Below are 24,246 nucleotides of genomic sequence, written 5' to 3'. Positions count from 1 at the left end.
ATTTTTCTGCAAACATATATACAGTATCAGTCAAAGTTTGGACACACCACTCAATTTCTTTGTTTTTTACTATTTTCTACATTGTAGAATAATAGTGAAGACATCAAAACTATGATATAACACATATGGAATCATGTAGTAACCAAAGAAGTGTTAAACAAATCAAAACATATTTATTTATATTTGAGATTCTTCAAATAGCCACCCTTTGCCTTGATGACAGCTTTGCACACTCTTGGCATTCTCTCAACCAGCTTCACCTGGAATGCTTTTCCAACAGTGTTGAAGGAGTTCCCACATATTCTGAGCACTTGTTGGCTGCTTTTCCTTCACTCTGAGGTCCAACTCATCCCAAACCATCTCAATTGGGTTGAGGTCAGGGTATTGTGGAGGCCAGGTCATCTGATGCAGCAATCAATCACTCTCAATGGTCAAATAGCCCTTACACAGCCTGGAGATGTGTTTTGGGTCGTTGTCCTGTTGAAAAACAAATGATAGTCCCACTAAGCGCAAACCAGATGGGATCACGTATCGCTGCAGAATGCTGTGGTAGCCATGCTGGTTAAGTGTGCCTTGAATTCTAAATAAATCACTGACAGTGTCACCAGCAAAGCACCCCCACACCATCACACCTCCTCCTCCATGCTTCACGGTGGGAACCACACATGCGGAGATCATCAGTTCACCTACTCTGCGTCTCACAAAGACACAGCGGTTGGAAGCAAAAATCTCAAATTTGGACTCATCAGACCAAAGGACACATTTCCACCGGTCTAATGTCCATTGCTTGTGTTTCTTGGCCCAAGCAAGTCTCTTCTTCTTATTGGTGTCCTTTAGTAGTGGTTTCTTTGCAGCAATTCGACCATGAAGGCCTGATTCACACAGTCTCCTCTGAACAGTTGATGTGGAGATGTGTTTGTTACTTGAACTCTGTGAAGCATTAATTTGGACTGAAATCTGAGATGCAGTTAACTCTAATGAACTTATCCTTTGCAGCAGAGGTAACTCTGGGTCTTCCTTTCCTGTGGTGGTCCTCATGATAGCAAGTTTCATCATAGCACTTGATGGTTTTTGCGACTAAAAGTTATTGACATTTTCCGGATTGGCTGACCTTCATGTCTTAAAGTAATGATGGACTGTCGTTTCTCTTTGCATATTTGAGCTGTTCTTGCCATTATATGGACTTGGTCTTTTACCAAATAGGGCTACAGTGGCTTGCGAAAGTATTCATCCCCCTTGGCATTTTTCCTATTTTGTTGCCTTACAACCTGGAATTAAAATGGATTTTTGGGGGGTTTGTATCATTTGATTTACACAACATGCCTACCACTTTGAAGATGCAAAATTTGTTTTATTGTGAACCAAACAAGAAATAAGACCAAAAAACAGAAAACTTCAGCGTGCATAACTATTCACCCTCCCACCCCCCCTCAAAGTCAATACTTTGTAGAGCCACCTTTTGCAGCCATTACAGCTGCAAGTATCTTGGGGTATGTCTCTATAAGCTTGGCACATCTAGCCACTGGGATTTTTGCCCAGTCTTCAAGGCAATACTGCTCCAGCTCCTTCAAGTTGGATGGGTTCCGCTGGTGTACAGCAATCTTTAAGTCATAGCACATATTCGCAATTGGATTGAGGTCTGGGCTTTGACTAGGCCATTCCAAGACATTTAAATGTTTCCCCTTAAACCACTTGAGTGTTGCTTTAGCAGTATGCTTAGGGTTATTGTCCTGCTGGCAGGTGAACCTCCGTCCCAGTCTCAAATCTCTGGAAGACTGAAACAGGTTTCCCTCAAGAATTCCCCTGTATGTAGTGCCATCCATCATTCCTTCAATTCTGACCAGTTTCCCTGTCCCTGCCGATGGAAAACATCCCCACAGCATGATGCTGCCACCACCATGTTTCACTGTGAGGATGTTGTTCTTGGGGTGATGAGAGGTGTTGGGTTTGCGTCAGACATTGAGTTTTCCTTGATGGCCAAAAAGCTCAATTTGAGTCTCATCTGACCAGAGTACCTTCTTCCATATGTTTGGGGAGTGTTATGATGTCATTTTACAGTGTGGTGGGAACCAGGTTAAATTTAGTAGATAAGTGATTCTGGGTGCCGCACAGTCTGAATACCAAGGATTCCATTATGTCGAGGGAGATCACTGGGGTTTATCTTAGAATGATTGATGGACATGATATACTGACTTGGGGTACAAGGTAATAACATCAAAGAAGGGAGTGCCCACTGAGGGTTACCAGATGTTGTTGAAGAAACGTGTAACATGAGGTATATAAACTGAGATATTTTCTTTGTTCAGTAGTTGGGATAGCAAGAGGAAGAGCATGTGCCTTTTGTTAGACGACCCCAGTACCGAATCTTTTAAATATTTGTATGAACTCTCCATCTATGTGTTAAATATCTTCTTGCATCATGAACTACTTGATACCCGAGAAACTCATCATAACAGGGAGTCTCCCACATGGCTTTTTACACCAAACTTTTTTTTTTTTGGCCACTCTTCTGTAAAGCCCAGCTCTGTGGAGTGTACGGCTTAAAGTGGTCCTATGGACAGATACTCCAATCTCCGCTGTGGAGCTTTGCAGCTCCTTCAGGGTTATCTTTGGTCTCTTTGTTACCTCTCTGATTAATGCCCTCCTTGCCTGGTCCGTGAGTTTTTGGTGGGCGGCCCTCTCTTGGCAGGTTTGTTGTGGTGCCATATTACATTTACATTTACATCATTTAGCAGACACTCTTATCCAGAGCGACTTACAAATTGTTCTTTCCATTTTTTAATAATGGATGTAATGGTGCTCTGTGGGATGATCAAAGTTTCGGATATTTTTTTAATAACCCAACCCTGAGCTGTACTTCTCCACAACGTTGTCCCTGACCTGTTTGGAGAGCTCCTTGGTCTTCATGGTGCCACTTGCTTAGTGGTGCCCCTTGCTTAGTGGTGTTGCAGACTCTGGGGCCTTTCAGAACAGGTGTATATATACTGAGATCATGTGACACTTAGATTGCACACAGGTGGACTTTATTTAACTAATTATGTGACTTCTGAAGGTAATTGGTTGCACCAGATCTTATTTAGGGGCTTCATAGCAAAGGGGGGCGAATACATACGAACGCACCACTTTTCCGTTATAAAGTTATTTTTTTCATTTCACTTCAACAATTTGGACTATTTTGTGTATGTCCATTACATGAAATCCAAATAAAAATCTATTTAAATGACAGGTTGTAATGCAACAAAATAGGAAAAATGCCAAGGGGGATGAATACTTTTGCAAGGCACTGTACCTAGGGAATGGGGTGCCACTGTACTGCTTTGGCAATATTTACTAATTGTATTTCAGCCAATAAACCAATCTGAATTTGAATTTGAGATCAGAGAGCGATAGAGATCAGAGAGAAATCAGAGAGAGATCAGAGAGAGAGATCAGAGAGAGAGAGAGAGATCAGAGAGAGAGAGAGATCAGAGAGAGAGAGAGATAAGAGAGAGAGAGAGATCAGAGACAGAGAGAGATCAGAGAGAGAGAGAGAGAGAGAGATCAGAGAGAGAGATCAGAGAGAGCAGAGATTGATCAGAGAGAGAGAAAGAGATCAGAGAGAGGCTAGAGAGAAAAGATCAGAGAGAGGTCAGAGAGAGAGAGAGAAAGAGTGATCAGAGAGGGACACTCACAGGCAAACTGTAGCAGGGCGTCCCGACTCAGGACCGTCCCGTAGTTGTTCTCTGCCTTACACTGGTATCTCCCATAGTCTGCTGTCTTGCTGGCGTTGGTTATTATCAAGTTGCCGTCAATCAAGCTGTAACGGTAATCTGCCTCAACATCCACTTCTGTTCCATTGATAAACCAACTGCAGAGAGACAAAGATCACAGATAAATGTGTCTTCACACAAAAAGACAATATGAGGTTTTGACTTGAATTAATATGATAGAAAATAAAAAAAATGATTTATTGTCACATCCACCAGATAATGTTAGGGTTAGTAGTATGATAGATACCAGATCCACCAGAAAGGGTTAGGGTTAGTAGTGTAATGTGTTGTTTTACAGGGTCAGCCATAGTAATATGATAGGTGCAGTGTAATGTGTTGTTTTACAGGGTCAGCCATAGTAGTATGATAGGTCCAGTGTAATGTGTTGTTTTACAGGGTCAGCCATAGTAGTACGGCGCCCCTGGAGCAAATGAGGGGTAAGTGCCTTGCTCAAGGGCACATCGACAGATCTTTCACCTTGAGAGAGAGAGTCATACCTGTATACAGGTTCAGGGTTGCCTCTGGCTTCACAACTCATCATCACTTTCTTCTCCTCAGAGTCCAATGCAAAGATGGCGTCATCTGGTTCCTGGACAAACACTGGCCCAAACTCTTCACTCTCTAAAACACGGAGAAGACAGAGAGGAGTTTAGAGGGAGATACACACAGAAGAAGATTTCCACCGAAACGTCTGATGGTTTTAGAAGGAATTACACGAGCACTACATTTACATTACATTTTAGTCATTTAGCAGACGCTCTTATCCAGAGCGACTTACATATATATATATATATTTTTTTTTATACTGGCCCCCTGTGGGAATCGAACCCACAACCCTGGCGTTGCAAACGCCATGCTCTATCAACTGAGCTACATCCCTGCCGACCATTCCCTCCCCTACCCTGGACGACGCTGGGCCAATTGTGCGCCGCCCATGAGTCTCCCGGTCGCGGCCGGCTGCGACAGAGCCTGGATTCGAACCAGGATCTCTAGTGACACAGTTAGCACTGCGATGCAGTGCCTTAGACCACTGCGCCACTCAGGAAACCCTCTGATGTAGCATTCAGTGCTACATCAGAGGGTTTTAGAAGGAATTACACCAACACTACAGCATTCAGTGCTACATCATAGGGTTTTAGAAGGAATTACACCAACACTACAGCATTCAGTGCTACATCAGAGGGTTTTAGAAGGAATTACACCAACACTACAGCATTCAGTGCTACATCAGAGGGTTTTAGAAGGAATTACACCAACACTACAGCATTCAGTGCTACATCAGAGGGTTTTAGAAGGAATTGCACCAACACTACAGCATTCAGTGCTACATCAGAGGGTTTTAGAAGGAATTACACCAACACTACAGCATTCAGCGCTACATCAGAGGGTTTTAGAAGGAATTACACCAACACTACAGCATTCAGCGCTACATCAGAGGGTTTTAGAAGGAATTACACCAACACTACAGCATTCAGCGCTACATCAGAGGGTTTTAGAAGGAATTACACCAACACTACAGCATTCAGTGCTACATCAGAGGGTTTTAGAAGGAATTACACCAACACTACAGCATTCAGTGCTACATCAGAGGTTTTTAGAAGGAATTACGCCAACACTACAGCATTCAGTGCTACATCAGAGGGTTTTAGAAGGAATTACACCAACACTACAGCATTCAGTGCTACATCAGAGGGTTTTAGAAGGAATTACACCAACACTACAGCATTCAGTGCTACATCAGAGGGTTTTAGAAGGAATTACACCACTACAGCATTCAGTGCTACATCAGAGGGTTTTAGAAGGAATTACACCAACACTACAGCATTCAGTGCTACATCAGAGGGTTTTAGAAGGAATTACACCAACACTACAGCATTCAGTGCTACATCAGAGGGTTTTAGAAGGAATTACACCAGCACTACAGCATTCAGTGCTACATCAGAGGGTTTTAGAAGGAATTACACCAACACTACAGCATTCAGTGCTACATCAGAGGGTTTTAGAAGGAATTACACCAACACTACAGCATTCAGTGCTACATCAGAGGGTTTTAGAAGGAATTACACCAACACTACAGCATTCAGTGCTACATCAGAGGGTTTTAGAAGGAATTACACCAACACTACAGCATTCAGTGCTACATCAGAGGGTTTTAGAAGGAATTACACCAACACTACAGCATTCAGTGCTACATCAGAGGGTTTTAGAAGGAATTACACCAACACTACAGCATTCAGTGCTACATCAGAGGGTTTTAGAAAGAGTTAATAACTAAAATATAAACTGCAAAGTTGCTCAGGAGATAGAAGCAGAGCTGCCATATTTGTGGGTACCATCTTATAACCATCAGATGATTTTAGAAGGAGTTACATCAACACTACTTAATTCAGCGCTACATCAGATTATTTTAGAAGGAGTTATACTGAATTATTCTATTACCAGAGGTGGACGTGGTGTCGCTAACTGAGCAATGGGCTGGTATTCAGATTCTGAACGGAGAACATCACCTTCCTGCAGTATGTCACTGGATTAGTCCCAAATGGCACCATATTCCCTACATCTGTCACCCGAGTGGCGCAGTGGTCTAAGGCACTGCATCGCAGTGCTAGCTGTGCCACTAGAGATCCTGGTTCGAATCCAGGCTCTGCTGTAGCCGGCCGCAACCGGGAGACCAATGGGGTAAGTCGCTCTGGATAAGCGCGTCTACTAAATGACGTAAATGTAATAGTGCACTACTTTTGACCAGGTCATCTCTGTTTGAATTTCTACCTTACTCTAATTCTGCTGCCCTGAGGGCGGAGACTCACCAGCGTTTCCTTTTCTACTTCCAGCTCAATATGAATCAACTCAATATGAATCAGCTCAATATTGCCATAATGAATCAGCTCAATTCAAATCAGCTCAATACGAATCAGCTCAATACAATTCAGCTCAATATGAATCAACTCAATATGAATCAGCTCAAAGTGAAATCAGCTCAATACGAATGAGCTCAAAACAAATGACTGCAATTAGCTTCCAACTAGAGAGCTCGCTTTACCTAACCTCGTATTTATAGAGAGATTAATGCACCATGTATATTGATTCAATTCATTCTGGGAGACCAGAACATGTAGTTATTCTTGTATACTCATTCAGCCTCAGATGTGTTTAGCATCATGCCAAGTAACATTTATGTTTGTGTATGTGGTCCTCTGTAGCTCAATTGGTAGCGCACGGCGCTTGTAACGCCAAGGTAGTGTGTTCGATCCCCGGGACCACCCATACGTAAAAGTGTATACATGCATGACTGTAAATGGCTTTGGATGAAAGTGTCTGCTAAATGGCATGTTATTTTAGCTGGTGAATTATTTGCAAATATTCTGGTTGAGAAGAATAAAACATTTGACAGAGGAGATACTGTACTTCTTGACAAACAAACAGACAGACAGTCAGTCAGACAGACAAACAAATAAAGAGAGAGGCGGAATGGGAGAGAGGAAGTGAGAAAGAGAGAGAGAGACAGAAAGAGACAGAGATGCCTCTACTCCCTTGTTGCTATATCTGCACTCTTAGAAAAAAATGCGCTGAAGAAAAATATAAAGTGTTGGTATCAGCTGATAAAAGATCCCAGAAATGTTCCATACACACAAAAAGCTTATTTCTCTCAAATTGTGTGCACACATTTTTCACATCGCTGGTAGTGAGCATTACTCCTTTGCCAAGACAATCCATCTACCTGACAGGTGTGGCAAATCAAGATGCTAATTAAACAGCATGATCATTACACAGGTGCATCTTGTGCTGGTGACAATAAAAGGCCACTCTAAAATGTGCAGTTTTGTCACGTAACACAAAGCCACAGATGTCTCAAGTTTTGAGGGAGCGTGCAATTGGCATGCTGACTGCAGGAATGTCCATTAGAGCTGTTGCCAGAGTATTTAATGTTCATTTCTCTACCATAAGCCGCCTCCAATGTTGTTTTTAGAGAATTTGGCAGTTTGTCCAACTGACCTCATAACCGCAGACCACGTGTATGGCATCGTGTGGGGGAGCGGTTTTGCTGATGTCAACGTTGTGAACAGAGTACCCCATGGTGGCGGTGGGGTTATGGTATGGGCAGGCATAAGCTATGGACAACGAACACAATTGCCTTTTATCAATGGCATTTTGAATGCACAGAGATACCGTGATGAAATCCTGAGGCCCATTGTCGTGCCATTCATCCACCGCCATCACCTCATTTTTCAGCATGATAATGCACGGCCCTCATGTCTTAAGGATTTGTATACAATTCCTGGAAGCTGAAAATGTCCCAGTTCTTCCATGGCCTGCGTACTCACCAGACATGTCACCAATTGAGCATGTTTGGGATGCTCTGGATCGTCGTGTACGACAGCGTGTTCCAGTTCCCGCCAATATCCAGCAACTTCGCACAGCAATTGAAGAGAAGTGTGACAACATTCCACAGGCCACAATCAACAGCCTAAATCAACTATATGCGAAGGAGATGTGTCGTGCTGCATGAGGCAAATGGTGGTCACACCATATACTGACTGGTTTACTGACTTTTTCATCCCAAAGGTGTTCGATGGGGTTGAGGTCAGGGCTTTGTGCAGGCCCGTCAAGTTATTCCACACCAATCTCGACAAACCATTTGTGACCAACCGGCTCGATTCGGTCTTACGTAGCAAAATTTGAAATTGTGTTTTTTACATTGGATAAAAGTAGAGACAGAGCTAGAAAATAGTATATCATACACTACAGTTGAGGAACAATGGGAAAGTAATTCTGCTTTGAAAGTTGATAAACTTGTAACCTCACTTTTGAGAAAATGGTCCTTGAATGTTTTGGTACCTACTGGAGAGCTCTTCTTTGTCTACACCCATTCAGCATCGTTCACACCCTCTTAAGCTTCAGCCCCACCCATCTCTTTAAGGATTCACATGTGAGGCCATGTACTAAACAACCAATGATTTCAAGACTAAATGCTGGTTTGTACTATGGGTGTGTTCGTAAATTCAATCTGGATTGCCAGAGTGCGCTCTGGGATTTAGTAAACTCAGAGCGTTGTCAGATTGTTCGTTCCTAAATTCAGAGCGTTTCGCTCTCGGAGCGTTCAGAGCGCACACTGGATGCTCTGACCGATGAGTCGGGTTGATCCGAGTGTTCTGACCTAACAACAGCAGTCAAGCAATTGGCTATCTTGCTAGCTATCTTGTTGGCTAGCTTGCTAGCTATTTCCAGACACAAATGAGGGAACACCTCACTCTGACCATTTTACTCACCCTAGCAGAGCTGGTTAGGCTGTTTTTATGTTATCCAGAGCGTTGGTGACTGCAACTGGGCTACTGGCAACAATTTAATTACGCTTTTTTGCCAACATTTATTGACACCGGCCATATTCAACGGGTGTTTAGCGTTCGTAAATTTGTCAGTAATTCACATGTTCCAAAAGGCATTTTGTATTTTTGTATTTTTTAAAGTTTACATTCAAATGTCTCTCCTTTGAAGTAGTGATGTGAAAAACCCAGATTCGTCCGTCGGACTGACAGATGGTGAAGCGTGATTCATCACTCCAGAGAACGTGTTTCCACGAGAGTCCAATGGCGGCAAGCTTTACACCACTCCAAACGACGTTTAGCATTGCGCATGGTGATCTTAGGCTTGTGTGCAGCTGCTTGGCAATGGAAACCCATTTCATGAATCTCTCAATGAACAGTTATTGGGCTGATGTTGCTTCCAGAGGCAGTTTGGAACTCAGTAGTGAGTGTTGCAACCGAGGACACTACACGCTTCAGCACACAGCAGTCCCATTCTGTGAGCTTGTGTGGCCTACCACTTCGCGGCTGAGCCCTGGTTGTTCCTAGACGTTTCCACTTCACAATAACAGCACTTACAGTTGACCGGGGCAGCTCTAGCAGGGCAGAAATTTGGCGAACTGACTTGTTGGAAAGTTGGCATCCTGTGACGGTGCCACGTTGAAAGTCGCTGAGCTCTTCAGTAAGGCCATTCTACTGCCAATGTTTGTCTATGGAGATTGCATGGCTGTGTGCTTGATTATATACACCTGTCAGCAACGGCAGGAATAGCCGAATCCACTAATTTAAAGGGGTGTTCACAAACTTTTCTCTATACAGTGTATTTTGCAACCTGTACGGTGAAGCTGTCCATTTTTTGGTCGTTTCAATTAAACTGGTATCCTTCTTTATTCATCACCATTTTATTTAGCCAATTTTGGTCTTTAATGCCGACAGACAAGTTCCCTACCTTCTCCCCTTTGCACTTGCCCCCCCCAATCAATTGGTTGTAATTTTGGATAGAGCAGATATTTCCATATTTTGTGTTGTGCGTGTGTGACATAACTCCACCAGTCCTATTTATGGTATAAATTACAAAGATTTTACTTTTTTTCTCTCTCCAAAAACAATGTTTATTTTTGTTCTGATCAATTAGAATATTTGAGTTGAACCATAATATTTGCTGTCATATTTATTCTGTATTTTCTGGTGGTTTAAACTGAAATTGCATCCAGCTTTCTATGGCTTGTTTTAAAAATAGCAGTATTTTGGAGATTATTTCATTTTCAAATAACCGAAAGTGAGAGGTTGTAATCTGAATAAAGGGAAAAAGGCCATTCTTGAACATGGGGTGAGACATTCTTACTAATCTGCTAGAGAACATGTTTCGGATTTAAGTGTAACTTTTGTATGACTGAAGCCTTTAGTCAGAGGTCTAATGCTTCAATATTTAATCATTTCTGCCCAGCGAATTCATATCATTATAGAAATAGGCCCGTTTCATTTTGTCTGGTTTGCCATTCGAAATGAAGTGAAGCTAATATTTACCATTTTGTTAGTTTGTTAAAATAGAGCCCTCTGTCAAATTGAGATGTTGTGGCAGGACTTGACAATTTAAAGCAGTTCTGCATACAAGAGTGGGCCTGAATTCCTCAACAGCAACGTGAGAGACTGATCAACAGCTACAGGAAGGATTTGGGGCAGTCATTGCAGCTAAAGATGGCACAAGCAGTTATTGAGTGTAACAGGGCAATTACTTTTTCACACAGGGGAATTGGGTGTTGCATATCTTTGTTATTACATAACCCCCAAAATGTGATACTTATTTTATTTATTTGTAAACTCAGGTGCACTTTATCTGATATTAGGTTTTGGTTGAAGATCTGATAACATTCAGTATAAAAAATATGCAAAAATAGAGAATATCAGAAAGAGGGCCAATACTTTTTCACCGCACTGTACGGGTAACAGGGTTGACCCTCAAATACTCAGTTTTTCACCACAAAACACCAGAAAATGGCAAAAAATAGTAGAACCAGCTCACCTGCTTTTACACTGTGATTTAACTACTACATGGTCAATGTTTCTTTTGATAAAATATTTCAAAGGAATAGTGTCTGTTTTATTTAAGCAAGGTTACAGATAAACGTTTCAGCCTTCATCAGAATAATCACTCAAAACGGATGATTTGTTTTTTTAGGTTGCACCTCGACTCACGTTAGTTGAGCACCCTCTGAGGGACATTAATCACTAATCACATGAAATAAATAATGTTCTTCAGAAATGACTTTCTCAAAGCAACAAAATCACTAGGGCTTTACAATGATGGTGAAAATGTTGATACATTTTGGTGTCAGATGGGTTAAAATCTTCCTCTTCACTGAGGGTGACATGTCAGGGCGGCAGGTAGCTTAGTGGGTAGAAGCGTTGTGCCAGTAACTGAAAGGTCGCTGGTTCTAATCCTGGAGCCGACTAGGTTAAAAAGCTGTCGATGTGCCCTTAAGCAAGGCTCTTAACCCTAATTGCTCCTGTAAGTCGCTCTGGATAAGAGTGTCTGCTAAATGACTAAAATGTAAGTGGAATATACTTCGGACATATAATTTAAAAAACAAGTTGCTAGGTGTAGGCAGGGCCATAGGTAAACTGGGAAATGACTAAAGAATTAATAAGGGTGATTTTTCCACAAATAGACAGGTGTTGTCCTTTCCATGGTAGCAAGATCTTATCTAAGTTCAATCAAAATGTATTGTAATGATATCATTTCTTTATTTTGGGATATGAATACCGAGTATGTCCACTTCACCGTAGCACCATTTTATTGTTAAACTGTAATGTAAAAGTTCCACCTTTTAGCGATCCTGTAGGTAATATGATGCATTTATCATAATTTGGTTTTTAATCCAGAGAAATTAGAAAAAATATCTAGATCCTCTATGAGGCTCTGCAGGGATCCAAATTGTGCATTTAAAAGTAAACATGAATTGTCAGTGTACAATAAAACTGTTTTTAAGCCCTGGATTTCTAGGCCCTTGATATTATTGTTGGATCTGATTTGAATAGCTAACATGTCGATGGCCATAATAAATAGATATGCCGATAGTGGACAACCTTGTTTACCAAACCAGGTTTCCCAGATTTTTCATAGTGTTCTATTGTTTCAATTACCTGTCTTATATTATATCCAATGTACAGTATCGTCCATGTAAAAAAAAAACGGTCTAATTAGGATGAATAATATCCAACAATTCATCGCAACACTGAAGTGTAAGGAGCCTCCAATTTTTTAATAAATGGACTGGATCTTTATATTTACCACTTGGGTCCTGTTTATTTTATAATGAAATCAGACCTTCTTGTTGAGTATCTGATAATCTACCATTTTTATAGGAGTGGTTAAAACATGTTAATAACGGACATTTTAGTACACTGAACAATATTTGATATACCTCCACTGGTATGCCATCCAGCCCTGGAGTTTTCCTGGACTTGAAGACTTTAATTGCATCTAGAAGTTCCTCCTCTGTAATTTGGCTTCACATGCGTCTTTCTGTACAGCTGTTAATTTTACATTATTAATAGAAAAAAATCCTTACAATTAGCTTCATTTTGTGAGGAGACTGAAATGAAAACATATGCTTAAAGTACTTTGCTTCCTCTTTCAAACTATTATTTGGTGAATCACGGGTGACATTTGTAACAAGTTTCAGGGAATTTATTTTGGTAGCATTTCTATGTTGACGCTTAAAAAATTAATTGGTGCATTTGTCCCCATATTCCATCCAGTTCACTTTATTTTTATAATATATTACACTTGATATCTCTTGAATAGGTTCCTCCAATTATTTTTGTTTTTCCTCTAACTTGTTCTGTGCCTCTATGGTCCAGTTTTTATCTGTTAGTCCCTCTATTAACTTTGTTAATATGAACTCTTTTGACCTAAATTGCTTTTGTTTTAAAGATGAGTAATGAATTGCATGGCCTCTAAAGGTACATTTAAAAGTGTCCCTTACAATAAGGGGATCTGCTGTATGTTAAGTAGGAAAAAGTCAGTTATAAATTATTCTGTCCTAGTTAAAAACAAGTTGCAATTCACTAGGCTTTGATTACATTTCCAATATCCTCGCCCTCGCAGAAATTCTGTAAAAAGAATGTGTATACCATTCTGTCCCCTATCAACACTCTTTTAACCTTTGGTGCCAGCGAAAATGACGTAAGAATGTTGTCAAGACGACTAGCTTGATTGAGCCTCTGCCATGTATATCTCACTAGGTCAGGATATATTTTTGGTTCCAACCACAGTGTCTTTGTGAGACGCAGAGTAGGTGAACGGATTATCTCTGCATGTGTGGTTCCCACCGTGAAGCATGGAGGAGGAGGTGTGATGGTGTGGGGGTGCTTTTGTTGTGGCACTGTCTGTGATTTATTTAGAATTCAAGGCACACTTAACCAGCATGGTTACCACAGCATTCTGCAGCGATACGCCATCCCATCTGGTTTGCACTTAGTAGGACTATAATTTGTTTTTCAACAGGACAATGACCCAACACACCTCCAGGCTGTGTAAGGGCTATTTGCCCAAGAAGGAGAGTGATTGAGTACTACATTAGATGACCTGGCCTCCACAGTCACCCGACCTCAACCCAATGGAGATGGTTTGGGATGAGTTGGACTGCAGAGTGAAGGACAAGCAGCCAGCAAGTGCTCAGCATATGTGGGAACTCCTTCAAGACTGTTGGAAAAGCATTCCAGGTGACTACCTCATGAAGCTGGCTGAGAGAATGCCAAGAGTGTGCAAAGCTGTCATCAAGGCAAAGGGTGGCTACTTTGAAAAATCTCAAATATTAAATGTATTTAGATTTATTTAATACTTTGTTGGTTTCTATATGATTCCATATGTGTTATTTCATAGTTTCGATGTCTTCACTATTATTCTACAATGTAGAAAATAGTAAAAATAAAGGAAAATGAATAGGTGTGTCCAAACTTTTGACTGGTACTGCATATATTGCAGGACCATATACGGCATGTGGTCCTCTGTAGCTCAATTGGTAGAGCATGGCGCTTGTAACGCCAGGGTAGTGGGTTCGATCCCCGGGACCACCCATACCTAAAAATGTATGCACACATGACTGTAAGTCGCTTTGGATAAAAGTGTCTGCTAAATGGCATATTAATATATTAAAAAACCTTGCATATCTTAATTTATTCCTACTATTGACAACTAATGGTAATAATATAACAACACACAACCAAACACAACCACACACAACCACAAGCTCAAATGTTCAACAGTTGTTCGATCCCCGAGCCCAACTCAAGAGAAGACTTGACGCATATACAGTTTGGCTGTTTTAGGAAGGCATGCCAAATTGAGTAAGAATGAGAAGATTTAATTAACCAATATCTAGTCTTAGCTGATGGAGCTCGGATACCCCCCTTCCTCCCAATACCCACACACGCTGGTCCCCTGTTGTGACCCATCTTCCCAAGAACCTCTGTGCAGTCAGACCGTTTGATTATTCTGTACCACCAGGGCCATTATTCTGTACCAACAGGGCCATTATTCTGTACCAACAGGGCCATTATTCTGTACCACCAGGGCCATTATTCTGCACCAACAGGGCCATTATTCTGTACCAACAGGGCCATTATTCTGCACCAACAGGACCATTATTCTGCACCAACAGGGCCATTATTCTGTACCAACAGGGCCATTATTCTGTACCACCAGGGCCATTATTCTGCACCAACAGGGCCATTATTCTGTACCACCAGGGCCATTATTCTGTACCACCAGGGCCATTATTCTGTACCAACAGGGCCATTATTCTGCACCAACAGGGCCATTATTCTGTACCACCAGGGCCATTATTCTGTACCAACAGGGCCATTATTCTGCACCAACAGGGCCATTATTCTGTACCAACAGGGCCATTATTCTGTACCAACAGGGCAATTATTCTGTACCAACAGGGCCATTATTCTGTACCAACAGGGCCATTATTCTGTACCACCAGGGCCATTATTCTGTACCAACAGGGCCATTATTCTGTACCACAAGGGCCATTATTCTGTACCAACAGGGCCATTATTCTGCACCAACAGGGCCATTATTCTGCACCAACAGGGCCATTATTCTGTACCAACAGGGCCATTATTCTGTACCAACAGGGCCATTATTCTGCACCAACAGGGCCATTATTCTGTACCACCAGGGCCATTATTCTGTACCAACAGGGCCATTATTCTGCACCAACAGGGCCATTATTCTGTACCAACAGGGCCATTATTCTGTACCAACAGGGCCATTATTCTGTACCAACAGGGCCATTATTCTGTACCAACAGGGCCATTATTCTGTACCACCAGGGCCATTATTCTGTACCAACAGGGCCATTATTCTGTACCACCAGGGCCATTATTCTGTACAAACAGGGCTATTATTCTGCACCAACAGGGCCATTATTCTGCACCAACAGGGCCATTATTCTGTACCAACAGGGCCATTATTCTGTACCAACAGGGCCATTATTCTGTACCAACAGGGCCATTATTCTGTACCAAGAGGGCAACAATAATATTGACTTTTATCACAGGAAGAACAAAAAGAGAAAACATCCATTCATTCATTCTGCCTCTGTGTCTCTGTTTCTGGGACTCTGCTACTGTGTATATGTGACTCTGCCTCTATGACTCTGTGTCTCTGCCTCTGCTGCTATGACTCTGCCGATGTGACTCTGCTGGTTTCTGTAGTACAGTTCTACCAAGTATTCATACCACTGACATACTTAATGAGCTGTTTTGACTGCAACTAAGCATATATGTAAGGTCATTTTCTACACGGTCATACCTAGTTACAACCAGTTATAACCAGTTATAACCATAGGCAAGTACATAAGGCACTCCATCAGTCAGGTGATCTGTCTATCAGGTCAAACCACTCCAACTGGTCCCTCTGCCCTCTCTGAGGATATATATAACCCTAACCCAACTGGTCCCTCTGCCCTCTCTGAGGATATATATAACCCTAACCCTAACCCAACTGGTCCCTCTGCCCTCTCTGAGGATATATATAACCCTAACCCAACTGGTCCCTCTGCCCTCTCTGAGGATATATATAACCCTAACCCAACTGGTCCCTCTGCCCTCTCTGAGGATATATATAACCCTAACCCAACTGGTCCCTCTGCCCTCTCTGAGGATATATATAACCCTAACTCAACTGGTCCTTCTGCCCTCTCTGAGGATATATATAACCCTAACCCAACTGGTCCTTCTGCCCTCTCTGAAGATATATATAACCCTAACCCTAACCCAACTGGTCCCTCTGCCCTCTCTGAGGATATATATAACCTTAACCCAACTGGTCCCTCTGCCCTCTCTGAGGATATATATAACCCTAACCCAACTGGTCCCTCTGCCCTCTCTGAGGATATATATAACCCTAACCCTAACCCAACTTGTCCCTCTGCCCTCTCTGAGGATATATATAACCCTAACCCAACTGGTCCCTCTGCCCTCTCTGAGGATATATATAACCATAACCCAACTGGTCCCTCTGCCCTCTCTGAGGATATATATAACCCTAACCCTAACCCAACTGGTCCCTCTGCCCTCTCTGAGGATATATATAACCCTAACCCAACTGGTCCTTCTGCCCTCTCTGAGGATATATATAACCCTAACCAAACTGGTCCTTCTGCCCTCTCTGAGGATATATATAACCCTAACCCTAACCCAACTGGTCCCTCTGCCCTCTCTGAGGATATATATAACCCTAACCCAACTGGTCCCTCTGCCCTCTCTGAGGATATATATAACCCTAACCCAACTGGTCCCTCTGCCCTCTCTGAGGATATATATAACCCTAACCCAACTGGTCCCTCTGCCCTCTCTGAGGATATATATAACCCTAACCCAACTGGTCCCTCTGCCCTCTCTGAGGATATATATAACCCTAACCCTAACCCAACTGGTCCATCTGCCCTCTCTGAGGATATATATAACCCTAACCCAACTGGTCCCTCTGCCCTCTCTGAGGATATATATAACCCTAACTCAACTGGTCCTTCTGCCCTCTCTGAGGATATATATAACCCTAACCCAACTGGTCCTTCTGCCCTCTCTGAAGATATATATAACCCTAACCCTAACCCAACTGGTCCCTCTGCCCTCTCTGAGGATATATATAACCCTAACCCAACTGGTCCCTCTGCCCTCTCTGAGGATATATATAACCCTAACCCAACTGGTCCCTCTGCCCTCTCTGAGGATATATATAACCCTAACCCTAACCCAACTTGTCCCTCTGCCCTCTCTGAGGATATATATATAACCCTAACCCAACTGGTCCCTCTGCCCTCTCTGAGGATATATATAACCCTAACCCAACTGGTCCCTCTGCCCTCTCTGAAGATATATATAACCCTAACCCTACTGGTCCCTCTGCCCTCTCTGAGGATATATACAACCCTAACCCAACTGGTCCTTCTGCCCTCTCTGAGGATATATATAACCCTAACCCAACTGGTCCTTCTGCCCTCTCTGAGGATATAAATAACCCTAACCCTAACCCAACTGGTCCCTCTGCCCTCTCTGAGGATATATATAACCCTAACCCAACTGGTCCCTCTGCCCTCTCTGAGGATATATATAACCCTAACCCAACTGGTCCCTCTGCCCTCTCTGAGGATATATATAACCCTAACCCAACTGGTCCCTCTGCCCTCTCTGAGGATATATATAACCCTAATCCTAACCCAACTGGTCCATCTGCCCTCTCTGAGGATATATATAACCCTAACCCAACTGGTCCCTCTGCCCTCTCTGAGGATATATATAACCCTAACCCAACTGGTCCCTCTGCTCTCTCTGAGGATATATATAACGCTAACCCAACTGGTCCCTCTGCCCTCTCTGAGGATATATATAACCCTAACCCAACTGGTCCCTCTGCCCTCTCTGAGGATATATATAACGCTAACCCTAACCCAACTGGTCCCTCTGCCCTCTCTGAGGATATATATAACCCTAACTCAACTGGTCCCTCTGCCCTCTCTGAGGATATATATAACCCTAACCCTAACCCAACTGGTCCCTCTGCCCTCTCTGAGGATATATATAACCCTAACCCAACTGGTCCCTCTGCCCTCTCTGAGGATATATATAACCCTAACCCAACTGGTCCCTCTGCCCTCTCTGAGGATATATATAACCCTAACCCAACTGGTCCCTCTGCCCTCTCTGAGGATATATATAACCCTAACTCAACTGGTCCTTCTGCCCTCTCTGAGGATATATATAACCCTAACCCAACTGGTCCTTCTGCCCTCTCTGAAGATATATATAACCCTAACCCTAACCCAACTGGTCCCTCTGCCCTCTCTGAGGATATATATAACCCTAAACCAACTGGTCCCTCTGCCCTCTCTGAGGATATATATAACCCTAACCCAACTGGTCCCTCTGCCCTCTCTGAGGATATATATAACCCTAACCCTAACCCAACTTGTCCCTCTGCCCTCTCTGAGGATATATATAACCCTAACCCAACTGGTCCCTCTGCCCTCTCTGAGGATATATATAACCCTAACCCAACTGGTCCCTCTGCCCTCTCTGAGGATATATATAACCCTAACCCAACTGGTCCCTCTGCCCTCTCTGAGGATATATATAACCCTAACCCAACTGGTCCTTCTGCCCTCTCTGAGGATATATATAACCCTAACCCAACTGGTCCTTCTGCCCTCTCTGAGGATATATATAACCCTAACCCTAACCCAACTGGTCCCTCTGCCCTCTCTGAGGATATATATAACCCTAACCCAACTGGTCCCTCTGCCCTCTCTGAGGATATATATAACCCTAACCCAACTGGTCCCTCTGCCCTCTCTGAGGATATATATAACCCTAATCCTAACCCAACTGGTCCATCTGCCCTCTCTGAGGATATATATAACCCTAACCCAACTGGTCCCTCTGCCCTCTCTGAGGATATATATAACCCTAACCCAACTGGTCCCTCTGCTCTCTCTGAGGATATATATAACGCTAACCCAACTGGTCCCTCTGCCCTCTCTGAGGATATATATAACCCTAACCCAACTGGTCCCTCTGCCCTCTCTGAGGATATATATAACGCTAACCCTAACCCAACTGGTCCCTCTGCCCTCTCTGAGGATATATATAACCCTAACCCAACTGGTCCCTCTGCCCTCTCTGAGGATATATATAACCCTAACCCTAACCCAACTGGTCCCTCTGCCCTCTCTGAGGATATATATAACCCTAACCCAACTGGTCCCTCTGCCCTCTCTGAGGATATATATAACCCTAACCCAACTGGTCCCTCTGCCATCTCTGAGGATATATATAACCCTAACCCAACTGGTCCCTCTGCCCTCTCTGAGGATATATATAACCCTAACCCAACTGGTCCCTCTGCCCTCTCTGAGGATATATATAACCCTAACCCAACTGGTCCCTCTGCCCTCTCTGAGGATATATATAACCCTAACCCTAACCCAACTGGTCCCTCTGCCCTCTCTGAGGATATATATAACCCTAACCCAACTGGTCCCTCTGCTCTCTCTGAGGATACATATAACGCTAACCCAACTGGTCCCTCTGCCCTCTCTGAGGATATATATAACCCTAACCCAACTGGTCCCTCTGCCCTCTCTGAGGATATATATAACCCTAACCCAACTGGTCCCTCTGCCCTCTCTGAGGATATATATAACCCTAACCCAACTGGTCCCTCTGCCCTCTCTGAGGATATATATAACACTAACCCTAACCCAACTGGTCCCTCTGCCCTCTCTGAGGATATATATAACCCTAACCCAACTGGTCCCTCTGCCCTCTCTGAGGATATATATAACCCTAACCCAACTGGTCCCTCTGCCCTCTCTGATGATATATATAACCCTAACCCAACTGGTCCCTCTGCCCTCTCTGAGGATATATATAACGCTAACCCTAACCCAACTGGTCCCTCTGCCCTCTCTGAGGATATATATAACGCTAACCCTAACCAACTGGTCCCTCTGCCCTCTCTGAGGATATATATAACCCTAACCCAACTGGTCCCTCTGCCCTCTCTGAGGATATATATAGCCCTAACCCAACTGGTCACTCTGCCCTCTCTGAGGATATATATAACCCTAACCCTAACCCAACTGGTCCCTCTGCCCTCTCTGAGGATATATATAACCCTAACCCAACTGGTCCCTCTGCTCTCTCTGAGGATATATATATATATATATAACGCTAACCCAACTGGTCCCTCTGCCCTCTCTGAGGATATATATAACCCTAACCCAACTGGTCCCTCTGCCCTCTCTGATGATATATATAACCCTAACCCAACTGGTCCCTCTGCCCTCTCTGATGATATATATATAACCCTAACCCAACTGGTCCCTCTGCCCTCTCTGAGGATATATATATATAACCCTAACCCTAACCCAACTGGTCCCTCTGCCCTCTCTGAGGATATATATAACCCTAACCCAACTGGTCCCTCTGCCCTCTCTGAGGATATATATATATAATCCTAACCCTAACCCAACTGGTCCCTCTGCCCTCTCTGAGGATATATATAACCCTAACCCAACTGGTCCCTCTGCCCTCTCTGAGGATATATATATATAACCCTAACCCTAACCCAACTGGTCCCTCTGCCCTCTCTGAGGAGATATATAACCCTAACCCAAGTGGTCCCTCTGCTCTCTCTGAGGATATATATAACGCTAACCCTAACCCAACTGGTCCCTCTGCCCTTTCTGAGGATATATATAATGCTAACCCTAACCCAACTGGTCCTTCTGCCCTCTCTGAGGATATATATAACGCTAACCCTAACCCATCTGGTCCCTCTGCCCTTTCTGAGGATATATATAATGCTAACCCTAACCCAACTGGTCCCTCTGCCCTCTCTGAGGATATATATATATAACGCTAACCCAACTGGTCCCTCTGCCCTCTCTGAGGATATATATAATGCTAACCCAACTGGTCCCTCTGCCCTCTCTGAGGATATATATAACCCTAACCCACCTGGTCCCTCTGCCCTCTCTGAGGATATATAAAACCCTAACCCAACTGGTCCCTCTGCCCTCTCTGAGGATATATATAACCCTAACCCAACTGGTCCCTCTGCCCTCTCTGAGGATATATATAACCCTAACCCAACTGGTCCCTCTGCCCTCTCTGAGGATATATATAACCCTAACCCAACTGGTCCCTCTGCCCTCTCTGAGGATATATATAACCCAAACCCTAACCCAACTGGTCCCTCTGCCCTCTCTGAGGATATATATAACCCTAACCCAACTGGTCCCTCTGCCCTCTCTGAGGATATATATAACCCTAACCCAACTGGTCCCTCTGCCCTCTCTGAGGATATATATAACCCTAACCCAACTGGTCCCTCTGCTCTCTCTGAGGATATATATATATATATAACGCTAACCCAACTGGTCCCTCTGCCCTCTCTGAGGATATATATAACCCTAACCCAACTGGTCCCTCTGCCCTCTCTGAGGATATATATAACGCTAACCCTAACCCAACTGGTCCCTCTGCCCTCTCTGAGGATATATATAACCCTAACCCAACTGGTCCCTCTGCCCTCTCTGAGGATATATATAACCCTAACCCTAACCCAACTGGTCCCTCTGCCCTCTCTGAGGATATATATAACCCTAACCCAACTGGTCCCTCTGCCCTCTCTGAGGATATATATAACCCTAACCCAACTGGTCCCTCTGCCATCTCTGAGGATATATATAACCCTAACCCAACTGGTCCCTCTGCCCTCTCTGAGGATATATATAACCCTAACCCAACTGGTCCCTCTGCCCTCTCTGAGGATATATATAACCCTAACCCAACTGGTCCCTCTGCCCTCTCTGAGGATATATATAACCCTAACCCTAACCCAACTGGTCCCTCTGCCCTCTCTGAGGATATATATAACCCTAACCCAACTGGTCCCTCTGCTCTCTCTGAGGATACATATAACGCTAACCCAACTGGTCCCTCTGCCCTCTCTGAGGATATATATAACCCTAACCCAACTGGTCCCTCTGCCCTCTCTGAGGATATATATAACCCTAACCCAACTGGTCCCTCTGCCCTCTCTGAGGATATATATAACCCTAACCCAACTGGTCCCTCTGCCCTCTCTGAGGATATATATAACACTAACCCTAACCCAACTGGTCCCTCTGCCCTCTCTGAGGATATATATAACCCTAACCCAACTGGTCCCTCTGCCCTCTCTGAGGATATATATAACCCTAACCCAACTGGTCCCTCTGCCCTCTCTGATGATATATATAACCCTAACCCAACTGGTCCCTCTGCCCTCTCTGAGGATATATATAACGCTAACCCTAACCCAACTGGTCCCTCTGCCCTCTCTGAGGATATATATAACCCTAACCCTAACCAACTGGTCCCTCTGCCCTCTCTGAGGATATATATAACCCTAACCCAACTGGTCCCTCTGCCCTCTCTGAGGATATATATAGCCCTAACCCAACTGGTCACTCTGCCCTCTCTGAGGATATATATAACCCTAACCCTAACCCAACTGGTCCCTCTGCCCTCTCTGAGGATATATATAACCCTAACCCAACTGGTCCCTCTGCTCTCTCTGAGGATATATATATATATAACGCTAACCCAACTGGTCCCTCTGCCCTCTCTGAGGATATATATAACCCTAACCCAACTGGTCCCTCTGCCCTCTCTGATGATATATATAACCCTAACCCAACTGGTCCCTGTGCCCTCTCTGATGATATATATATAACCCTAACCCAACTGGTCCCTCTGCCCTCTCTGAGGATATATATATATAACCCTAACCCTAACCCAACTGGTCCCTCTGCCCTCTCTGAGGATATATATAACCCTAACCCAACTGGTCCCTCTGCCCTCTCTGAGGATATATATATATAACCCTAACCCTAACCCAACTGGTCCCTCTGCCCTCTCTGAGGATATATATAACCCTAACCCAACTGGTCCCTCTGCCCTCTCTGAGGATATATATATATAACCCTAACCCTAACCCAACTGGTCCCTCTGCCCTCTCTGAGGAGATATATAACCCTAACCCAAGTGGTCCCTCTGCTCTCTCTGAGGATATATATAACGCTAACCCTAACCCAACTGGTCCCTCTGCCCTTTCTGAGGATATATATAATGCTAACCCTAACCCAACTGGTCCTTCTGCCCTCTCTGAGGATATATATAACGCTAACCCTAACCCATCTGGTCCCTCTGCCCTTTCTGAGGATATATATAATGCTAACCCTAACCCAACTGGTCCCTCTGCCCTCTCTGAGGATATATATATATAACGCTAACCCAACTGGTCCCTCTGCCCTCTCTGAGGATATATATAATGCTAACCCAACTGGTCCCTCTGCCCTCTCTGAGGATATATATAACCCTAACCCACCTGGTCCCTCTGCCCTCTCTGAGGATATATAAAACCCTAACCCAACTGGTCCCTCTGCCCTCTCTGAGGATATATATAACCCTAACCCAACTGGTCCCTCTGCCCTCTCTGAGGATATATATAACCCTAACCCAACTGGTCCCTCTGCCCTCTCTGAGGATATATATAACCCTAACCCAACTGGTCCCTCTGCCCTCTCTGAGGATATATATAACCCTAACCCAACTGGTCCCTCTGCTCTCTCTGAGGATACATATAACGCTAACCCAACTGGTCCCTCTGCCCTCTCTGAGGATATATATAACCCTAACCCAACTGGTCCCTCTGCCCTCTCTGAGGATATATATAACCCTAACCCAACTGGTCCCTCTGCCCTCTCTGAGGATATATATAACCCTAACCCAACTGGTCCCTCTGCCCTCTCTGAGGATATATATAACACTAACCCTAACCCAACTGGTCCCTCTGCCCTCTCTGAGGATATATATAACCCTAACCCAACTGGTCCCTCTGCCCTCTCTGAGGATATATATAACCCTAACCCAACTGGTCCCTCTGCCCTCTCTGATGATATATATAACCCTAACCCAACTGGTCCCTCTGCCCTCTCTGAGGATATATATAACGCTAACCCTAACCCAACTGGTCCCTCTGCCCTCTCTGAGGATATATATAACCCTAACCCTAACCAACTGGTCCCTCTGCCCTCTCTGAGGATATATATAACCCTAACCCAACTGGT

At 43.8% G+C, this 24,246-nt stretch overlaps 1 protein-coding gene across 1 annotated transcript in view; it reads right to left on the bottom strand.

Annotated features, from left to right (window-relative positions):
• LOC311122463 (contactin-5-like) overlaps nt 1-24,246 on the bottom strand; it is a gene marked incomplete at both ends in the record, with an annotated part of 297,075 nt that overhangs the window by 140,283 nt on the left and 132,546 nt on the right. The window contains 2 exons of the mRNA XM_084196816.1: nt 3,672-3,847; nt 4,247-4,370. Of these exons, the coding sequence (XP_084052942.1) occupies nt 3,672-3,847; nt 4,247-4,370 (300 nt within the window). The remainder of the gene's footprint in view (nt 1-3,671; nt 3,848-4,246; nt 4,371-24,246) is intronic.

This window comes from Coregonus lavaretus (genome assembly GCF_964263955.1).
Source record: "Coregonus lavaretus genome assembly, contig: HAP1_SCAFFOLD_164, whole genome shotgun sequence".
NCBI lineage: Eukaryota > Metazoa > Chordata > Actinopteri > Salmoniformes > Salmonidae > Coregonus > Coregonus lavaretus.
This window is presented reverse-complemented; position numbering and strand designations above follow the sequence as displayed.